This window comes from Anguilla anguilla, chromosome 12 (assembly GCF_013347855.1).
Source record: "Anguilla anguilla isolate fAngAng1 chromosome 12, fAngAng1.pri, whole genome shotgun sequence".
Classification (NCBI taxonomy): Eukaryota; Metazoa; Chordata; class Actinopteri; order Anguilliformes; family Anguillidae; genus Anguilla; species Anguilla anguilla.
The window spans coordinates 21,778,356-21,788,828 of NC_049212.1; the positions used below are offsets into that span (position 1 = coordinate 21,778,356).

General features: G+C 39.5%; 1 protein-coding gene across 5 annotated transcripts in view; it reads right to left on the reverse strand.

Annotated features, from left to right (window-relative positions):
- Positions 1-4,015: 4,015 nt before the first annotated feature.
- The window catches only part of gria4a (glutamate receptor, ionotropic, AMPA 4a), an 83,362-nt gene continuing 76,904 nt past the window's right edge, over positions 4,016-10,473 (reverse strand). Inside the window, exons 14-16 of one of the 5 annotated variants that reach the window (XM_035386154.1) lie at positions 8,597-8,711; positions 7,519-7,656; positions 4,016-6,179 (exon numbers count right to left, since the gene is read on the reverse strand). In XM_035386154.1, the coding sequence (XP_035242045.1) occupies positions 6,015-6,179; positions 7,519-7,656; positions 8,597-8,711 (418 nt within the window). In that variant the 3' untranslated portion in view covers positions 4,016-6,014. Of the gene's footprint in view, positions 6,180-7,378; positions 7,657-8,596; positions 9,463-10,473 lie in introns of those variants that run through there. The other 4 variants (XM_035386153.1, XM_035386156.1, XM_035386155.1 and 1 more) reach the window with 4 other exon arrangements.

Genomic DNA, 10,473 nt, shown 5'->3' on the forward strand with positions numbered 1-10,473 from the left:
CGCAGCACATATAACTAAAAATGCTTCATCACATGCGCTCTTTCAATTTAACATAACTTGCGATTGTACTGTCAGCTGTTATGTAGCCCTCTAGTTCATTACGGTCTTTTTTAAGTAGCAGGAAGGTGCATTTGAAGGTGCTCATTCATGTTCTGCGAGGGCCTTCTAAAGTTACACAGATTGCACAAAGCGTAACTCGCTCAGGGAACCCAGTGCAAAGAGCTCTTTAAACAAGGCCGGGCCGTGTTCTTTCTCTGCTTAGAGTAGGCAGCGCACACCTGACATTTCCAATTTGTCCGACGCTGTAAATCCCTGTTAAGGCAGGTACACGCTGTTCTGGTCTCACAGTAGCACAGTGCAGGCATTCGTCTAGCTTCCTTTAAGTGGCTGACAATCTCAGAAGTGGCAGGGATTGTTAAATTGATGCGGTTAGGCATTAATTAGTTGAATCAGTCGCACAAGTGCTCAGGTGGAAAAGAAACCTTTTGGAATATGAGCCTACAGGGAGCAGGGCTTGGCACCTGTGAATTAAGGGCTCGTTCAGTAACCAACCAATGACAAATATGATATTCCTAGACACTGCAGCTGTGCCATTCCCTGGCAGTTGTGTCAGCCAACATTATGCTCTTCCTATTCAGAGGTATGACAGTTGTGCACATTACCCAGGGAGTCGGTATAATGAGCCAGCAGCCTCAGAAGCTGTTCACATATTGTATTTCTGGATATTTTACTGCCTTTGGAACCACAAGACTGAAGGAATACTGTGGTCTCGGCTTATAGAATATAAAGAATGCAGCAAATTTGATTTGCAACAGCTTTGCACTGATTTTACTAGTAAGCTGTAATAACGATGGTCAGTTCCACCTGGTGATTTCAGGGTGATTTTAGAGCGCTATTATGGCTGCTGGTTGAATGGTTTGCTTTATACTGGACACTGGATCCCAGTTACTGCTGCAGTCATGTCGTGCTCAAGAAAATATTGTGGGAGGCGCACTTCATTATTGATCAGTATTGCTAATCTGTGATCACAAGGTTTGCAATGACTAATGGAAATGCTTGTCTAACCAGTATTTAAGTCCCCCGGGATCACAGACAATGGGAAAATGAGACCGCAAACAAGATTAGTGTGAGGTATGTGTCTGACCCTGTACCAAGTAAACTGCAAGCACTATTCTCCCACTTCATGCCTGTACAGTACTGCTACATTGCTGAAAACTAAACAATCGTTGCATATTTGAATATATCCCTTCTAAGAGTTGTGAAATGTACTGACACCAGTGTGCTTTCAAAAAATACTTTGTGCTCAACCAGAATGAGGTAGTACTGTGCATAAATTGCTTTATTATACCACGCAAAAAAAGGCTCAATTGAATTGGGAAGATTGCTTGCCAAAAGTGGAATGGGATGGTAGAAATCATTGAGGAGGAAGGTTTTAGCACCTCTCGTTGTTTCCTTTCTGCTATTAAAGATAATTATGGCTGTGAAATGAATGACTGCATGGGAATCAATTACACAGGAACAGGTGTAGGTGAGCCATAATCATCAGACTACTTACCACTTCAATGATCTGAGCCATATTTTCCCTTTTCACTATGAGAACGACCAAAACTTGCACAGATTAAATAGATTAAATAAACACTATTGGTTTATGGGGAAAAAGACCATATCCTGTCATAGAGTATGAAACCGGAATGGCTTAAATTATGTTTTTGTAAGTAAAGTATAAAATGTAACAATCAGCCTGTATGCATGTTTAAAGTATGTTGTCAATGGTACTGCAACACAAGAGGAACACATGTTTTATAACAAGTTTGATATTGATTTCAGTATCATAAAGAATGGGATACCAATCAGAAATATTTGTGCATCATATTTAAAACCAGGTGTCTGTGAATTTAGTGAAAACACATATGCCCTTAGAAGGCAAGTGATACCAGTGGTACTTCACCAGTCACCAGTCATCAGGGTGTCTTTCAACAGTGCAAGAATAGTTGCCCAGCCCAATGGTTTGAGGAGCGTGACATTATCCTTACGCAAAGTCTTTCTCAGTCACTATATCTGAACCCCATCAGATACTTTAGGAGGTACACCTTTGATAGTGTTTTTACAACCATGAGTTGAGTAACTCTCCTGGCTGCAGAATTACATATATTACATACAGGCCATGCAGACCACACCTGGTGGCCCAGCACCCTGTTAAATGGCTTTTCTTTGATATTTCCATTTCTTTTTGTTCATTGCCTCTACCCATCTAAGCTTTAAATATGTATGTTGAATGTATATATGTGATGAATAGGTTGAGCATTCAACCTGCAATAATAAAATAAACTGAGCATTGCTATAAGCTAAGAAGTAGATACATTTACATTTATTTTTGTTTTCCAACAACATTTTTTGGATGGGAGGAACCATGGTTTTCTGTCAACATCTTAGTAATGGTTCACTGTATTTTCTTGTATTCAAATCAAATTAGCATTACAGTTAGATGACACTGCCCACAATAAATCAATGAAAATATGCCCCCTACTCGAGAGTCAGATGAGAATTTGTCTTACCTGAAGAATGAGGGGCTTTCTCTGTTCTACGACACCACATGTTGCATGAAGACTTCCTGTGAGAGAAATAATGCCAGCATTTATGTATTTTTTGGTCAGTGAGTGTTTTGTCAGGATGGGGAATGTTCCACTTGTGGCACCTCTACCAACTGTACATGGGTTTTTGATTTGTACATTTTGATTGGAATGAGATGGTTGACCTCCATGTACTGTACATAATGTAGCACAGCATAGGATAATGGTTTAGGAATCCAAGTTACAATCCAAAGGTTGTAGATTGGATTCCCAGTTGGGTTGCTGCCAATGTACTCAACCACAATTGATTTGGATGCTAAATCCAATTTCTTTTACATTTAAATATTTTATAACCCCCAAATGGACTACTCTGCATCCTTGAGGAATAATGGGCACAAATGGGGCATTATTATGGTAGCATCAGTCCTCTGAAATACACATGGTGCCAAATATTTTCTTTATTTACTCAGCAGAAAACTTTATCCAGGGTGACTTACATTTCTTACATTCGGCAGACTGTCCATTAGTTCAAATGGATATTAGTCGCTGAAGCAAAGTTACTTTCTGAAAGGCAACAGCAGTGCCCCATAGAGGATGTAGACCAGCACCTTGTAGTTTCTAAATGAATTCCCTAACCATCATGGCACCACCTTTTGAAGCAGCTATTGACCCACAGATGTAAAAAAAAATCTTTTAAATTTAATCACACACAGGTGGGTTGTAAATCTGGGATTTGAACCTGTACTTCACAAGCATCTGCTCTTGTCTGCTAATGGGGGTACAATGCTGGGGTTACATGGTTAGGCTCTTACTAACATTATCAATTCTTCCTACTGAGAATTCAGTGGGTGGCCATAAAGACTGGCAAATGCAGAGCTTTTGCCGGAATGTTTTGCAATGCTAAGTCAGATCCTATTAAAATTGTATTTGAAGATTAATAAGGGAGGTGACAGTAGTGAAGGATTACAGGCAGAGGTTACTGGCTGTCTTGAAAGGAATGTGTGCATGGTTTCATCAATTGGGATAAAAGGTAACAGTCTTATTAAATGTAATTATCTTCAACAAAAGGTTACTTCAAAAGTGTTATTTTCTTTTATGGCAAGAAAGCCTGCCAGGATAGCCTAATAAATACTATTTGAACCAAAAACCCATTTTATTGGACAGACATGGTAAATTAATGGATTAATGGCGTACATATTGGGCTTTATACATAGTTCATTGCATTGTGAATTCAGAGTGCTGCTTTGCTTTCAGACACCATGACTTTTCCAATCAAGTGAAGTGCCTCATCACATAAAGGCATTCATCCTTCTGCATACACACGCCTCAACACCACTAAAATTACCCAGCCAGGAGACACACTCACCTACACCCTCACCTCACTCTCACATTCCAACCTCTCGCTGTAACAAAATACACACATCAAAAACACAGACACAGACAGCAATGTTGGAATTGATATTTTACTAAAAAAAGATTAACATAAAGAAGTCCAATGAAAGCCAAAATAAGAAGCCAATCTGGTTAGTTTACAGACTCTTGTCAGAACACAGAATGGGTCTGACTGCTAGATCCCTGCTCTACGGGACTGCCCTAAGGAACTGCTGGCAAAACAAACACCTGTTCTCCATATCAATTTGGGGAATGGAATAAGAACACATTGCATCTTATTTGGCAATAATTAATCTTTTTAAACAGGAGGAGAAAGAACATAAATCAAACGAGACAAGCTCAGGCGAAGATTTAGATTGAAGACTCAAGGCACACGATTGCCTCCCAAAGCCTTGACATTACAAACTCCCAAGACAGTCAAAAGGATGATTATATTACAGGCAGTACCCCTCTCTCCACAGCACTGCTGTTTCCTAACTGTAAGTGTTCAATATCAAAATGAAAAGGCCTAAAGGAAATCCACAGTGTTAAAACAAAGGCCAAAGCTGGAGGCTTCCCTTCGGGCTTGGCTGTGAACACTAAAACAGTGTCTACCTTTGATTTTGCTTATTAAAAATTATTTCAATCTGAAACTCTAATACAGTCGCTTTAATGAAAAAATAAAACTCTCGTTTTTATTTTTTGTATTTTTTTTTTCCTTTTTCATCCTCTCAACAGCTTAAATGTTAATAGCTTTTTAAAATGGAAACAGAGACAGTCAAAAGTATATTCAGCAGACAAAGTACATCAAGAATTGTGAACGATCATAGCAACGCTGCAGTTTTATTCTTCTGAGCAGGTGGGGTACAAAAGAAATGGACTGGTTATCACGCGTGACCTGGGTTGAAAGGTTGGTGGTGGGGGTGGTGGGGATGGTGGGGGGGGGGGGCCCGGCCTGGGGCCTGTGTTCAGTTTTACAGTGAGGATGTGTGTGGATCTGTTCAACATTCAGCGTGAATTGCAACAGATACAGTCTGTGAAACATTAAAATGATTAACAGAGCAGATGACACAGCAACCATGATGGTGCTCATGTTTTTGTATACTGTATATGTATTTATATATATATTTATTTATTTATATGTATATCTATAAAAGATTTGGATCATTTTTCTTTTCTTAATTACAAGTGGCATCATCTTATATTCATTATTGCAATGAATTATTTCCTAAGATGGTTATAAAAGAGAAATGTGTTCTGATCACTACTGAGTTATTATTTACATCTGTTTAAAAAGCAAGCATCTTGTACAGGTTCCTCTGTTCTTTTTAAAAGACAATGTCAGCTTTGTTTTCACAGAATTTACATTATTTTCTTTCTCTCCATCACAGTAGAGTGATTATCTATTGTCGATATTACCGTTATCATAATTTTATTAATGATATATTTTTCAACCCCTTGCAACACTTGACGTTGCTGCCCATGTCAGCTGCAGATATTCTGATGAGTTGTAGGCTAATAGGTTCGTTGACCTCAGCGTAATTTTGGCAAGACTACAGCCAAGTGTTTAACAAGCATGTTCATTTTAACAGTTAATGGCAAAATGCTAATTAGCACAGTTTATGTTTCAAGTACAGCTTTGTGGTCTTATAGGGTTTTCCTTGCCCCGCTGCCAGCAGATGAAGCCCTCCTGGAGCAGGGTTCTCTGGCTGGCGACCAGGGCACAGCTCCTGTGCTGACGTGGCGGAATATGTCGCCTGCAAGGCTTGGCGCGGTGCGTCCTGGTCGTGATATGGTGAAAGTCAAAATTCAGCAATTTATTCATGTTTTTTTTTTTTTTTTTTAAACATTTTTTCCTTTTCTGATGTTGTCAGTCTGTGCTGCACTACCATCAGTCCATCACCTTGGGATCCTTGCCTCTTCTGCCATGCTCCGTGTTTTTCATTGCGGAAAACATTGTATTGATAAGAGTTCGCTAGATGGCATAGATCGTTTTTGTCCATTTGTCCATTCCTTTTTGTTGTTCTGTTTTGTTTGTTGTGTTGTGATAAGGCACTGGGGTATTTTTGGTTTTCACGGTAAGTCCGAGGACACTACGGCCAGTCCTGAACTCTGTCGGAGAGAGGGTCCCGTGTGCACGGCCTTGGGACAGTCAGGGGTCAGGACGCGGCCGTTCTCTCCCACGCTGCCCGTGATTGACAGCCTGGCCTTGTTTCGCATGGCTTCGGTGAAGGTGAGCTGGAGGCAGGGCGGGGTCATGAAGGGCAGGGGCAGGGTGGGAAAAAAGCAGGTCAGTTCCTCTGGACTGTCTCCAATGTTGTATATTCAAACACAGAGACATGATTCAACATGAATACATAAATAAAGGCAGGCCACAACAAACACCAAACCATATGCAATTTTTTAGACATCTGCATTTCTAATATGGCTGGTAATACATGCATTACTAGAGCTAATGCTTTTTTTATCAATTGCTTCAGGAAAAAAAAAAAGAATACATGTGAGAATGCATATCACATGTACCATTATTATTTCTCAAAATTAAAAAAACGTGGTATTTACTCTTCCACTCTATATGGACTCATACTGCTTAATGATGTTTACATTAATGCTTCATAAACATAACAGACAGATAAAATGGGTTATAGAGATTAAATAAGGCACTATAGTCAGATATGACAATTATAATATCTTTCACCTTGATATGTATACATTTATAAATTATTACCTTTGTATTACACAATGTGTATTCAGAATAAAATAGCCAGATTTTGTCTGTGATGCTACCAATTTGGTTTCTATGATGCTTCCAATTTGGCTAATTCTACGACCTGACATATCCGTAATATCAACAAGCTAGCTAAATGCTATAATGCCATATTCAAACTATAAAACACAGTTATCAAACATATTGCATGCTTAGAAAACATTAATACAATGTTCATACAACATCAAAGAGCAGCTCCATATAAAGTGTATGCGTGCACCCTAGACACAAGCTATTTTGCCACCTCCAAATGTACAAGAATATTCTCAGAATCTTTCTTTTTTTGGTTGAACAACAATTTAATATTAAGATATATTCTGTCTTTGAACTTTTTTGCTGTCAGCCAATTTAGATTTGTGACGTTTTCTTACATTTTTATAAAAGTAATCTCATAAAATTTGTGATAGAATTCAGAGGATCAGAGGATCAATGCAATGCAGGTGCCTATGGGCAATAATCAATAGCATCCACATCATCTGCAGCCAAAAAGATGGAACCAAAAGTTGCAATTGCAAGTCAGCCTCCATAGAGCTCTGGAGTGAAGCAGTTAAAAGAAATGAAAATTAAATGAAAATAATTTTAAAAAGAATTAAAAAAAAACTTAAACAGAAGAAGCTTTTACCACTTGACACAAGACGCTGCGCTACAAGAAAAGCACCACCCCACTTACTAAGGAGACCCTAAGTCCTACCCCTAGATTTTAACACTCTCGGTTCCGTAAACGTTGTAACCTTCTCTATATGTGGCTAAATTCTGGGTGCTCTGTGATGGACTGGGAGCTGGGCTAAAATTCTGTTCAGTCGATTCCACCTTCATTCTCTTGGCCTCGGCTCTGGACTTGTAACAGAACTCTATGAGCGCCACCAGCATGGCCAAGCCCAGCCCGCCCACAAGGATGTAGAATACCCCAGCCACATTGCTGAGGCTTAGCGCCTGAGAGCTCTTGTCCTAGAGAGACAGGGAGACAACCAGTCAGGTGGCACACACTGGCAAGCGCGAACAACAACAATAAAAAACAGACAAGCACAATCTTAGCGATTATCATTATCTGTACTAGACACCATCAGCTTAAAGATCAATAACAACCTACTGTAGTCACATTGATCTTTGTTACAAGTACTACTACTACATTTACTGCAACAACATAACAACAAACACTACTGTTACTACCACTGTTACTACTACCACTACTACTACTACTACTACTACTACTGCTACGAGTATGACTACCGATGACAATAATACACATTCATGAAATTTTCCAAGAAACAGGTAGCTATGACAAAAGGGATTGCTTCTAGAATGACAAAAATGACGAACATCTAGTTACTGTTAGTACTGTAAGAGGTTAGACAATAATGTTAATATCTAATCATCTCTTTCTCTCCCGTATTGATGCTGTCCCTAGGCATTTCATAAATTCCAAAAATGTCAATGTGTATAGCATGGCAAACATTATTCACTCAATTTTTCTTGGTGTCTTAGCATGCAATTTTACTGAAATAGAGCTTAACAACAGAGCTAACAATAAATTACAGCCTTCTAATATCTATCTTATTGGGAGGGACTATCACAATCAATGTGATCTTTTGATTCTCAGGTGAAAGCTAACCTGCTGTAAAAATTTTTTTGTTTTTTAACCATACACAGTCAAATACTTTCATCTGATATTGCAGTAGAACCATCAGCTGCAGTAATACTTTCCATGAACTATCCTATATATATATATATATATATACATATATATGTAATGTGTAATGGTGGCATGCCTTGTGGTGTGTATCTAGGGCTGCTTCTCAAATCTATTTCTCTCTCAGACTGCATACAGCTTTAGTTACTATAGGATTCTGTGCATTTACAACGCAGGTCTTGAACTGTGATGACTGACCTTACTTCCAGAGTCCTTGGGTCCACACTCCCCTTTATCGTACCACCATTTGTTTTTCAGCTTGTCTAAGACGCCTGATTCACTGAGTTTCAAAACGGCAAGGTTTACGGGAGTTCTTCACGTGGAAAATAACATAAATAACATCATATATCATGTTATTTTATGTTATTAAGTTAAAAACTGCACAGAATTGTACTTCAAAGTGACAGAGCAAAGACCCCACTGGGTACATGTCTGTAGACTCAGGGCCCGGCTTTGAGCTACGGACATATGAGTGGGGCCTGCTCCATCGCTTCAGGTAACTGGCACATACTGCCGCAGCCTATTCACAACAAATGGAGGCAATTACTGTGAACGCAGAACTATTGGCAGAGTGGTAAGAGAAAAAATGGTTGCTTTTTTATTTATTTTTTTCCATCTGGAACATTTCCATTTCCTCCTGCCCAGGAGATTCGTAAGCAAAGGCTGGTACATATGTTTCACCGGTCACACAGCAAGCTGGGTATTGTACTCGGAACAGCTGCCTGTGCAGGATTGAGGTAAAATACAACATGTGACGACACATGCAATTGAGATGGCTGGTGCCGGCAGACAGAGGGCGAATACTTTTGCTTTGACAGTAATTGCTCTCCTCTCATGGTTCAGGGGAATGCCCGAGGTCAGGCAGAAGATATGGGTCAGAGGTCGCCACGGCAGATGCGCCAATTACGCTAGATACTGTTTACCCGCATTTGGTGACATAGAGGCTAACCTTGGAGTCACCTCCTCCGCTGCCACACTCTCCTTTGTCGTACCACCATTTGTTTTTCAATTTGTCCAACAGGCCTTGTTCATTCAGTTTTAAAACTGCGAGGTTAACAGCATTTCTTGAAACGATAAAACATATTTGTCAGAAAATGAACAGCCATAGAGGTAAAAGAATACAAGGTGTGGAAAGCTCTGTTAGTGTAACCCCACTCCAGATAACCCCCTTTTCCTCACAGTCTGACATTGCAGTGACAGGAAGCTTTTTGTTCTACTTTTGTTGCTGTTCGATTGACGGAGCTCATGATAACTCATCACCTACTTCACATCGCATCTTTTAAAAAAGTTTATACAAAATATGCCACTTTAGGAGGTGCATGATTTTATATACTTATTAATGCCCAAGAGGCTTTGGTAACATTTTAAAAAAATATCAGAAACATGTCTTTTTTTGCATTCTATTGCTGCCGGGGACAGAGCTGAGATCACACATAAAAGATTTTGCTCCGTTATGAAACTAAAAGGACGAATGAATCATTTCTCACAAGAATCTGAGGAGACACACAATGACCTGTCCATCTTTGCATTAATCCATAATCATGACATTTAGAGCCTGGAGCTGCTATGAGTCAGTGAGTATACTGAACAGGACAAATCATTCAGTACCTACGATGGAAGAAGTAAAAGGAAGATTTGACTTGCATTTATGACGACAGTGCTGGCACCAGGTACAAGGTTAAGGAGCGAATGTTAGGTTTTTCCCCTTTTGATATGAAAATACTGCATTTCATGAATAAAACAAGTCACACGTAACAAAGGATTATAACAGGAAGGACTGCAGAGTGAACATACTCTGACTGCCAAAACTCAATCAGCATAATCTAATGTTGAGGAACAGGAGAGAGTCTGCACTACCCTTTCCATTTTATAATGCCCTTGCTATGGAATGGCTCATTTTCTGCCCTCCTGATGAATGCAGAGATATTGAGCTCCAGCCTGAATAATTATAGGTTACTGACACATGATTTAAATGGCTGTTCCAGTCAGTGAAGCCGCTGCCTGATACAGACCAGCTAAGACCAAAATCCTCACAGCCCATTGGCTCCAAGAACTGACCCGAAATGCAAAAAGGT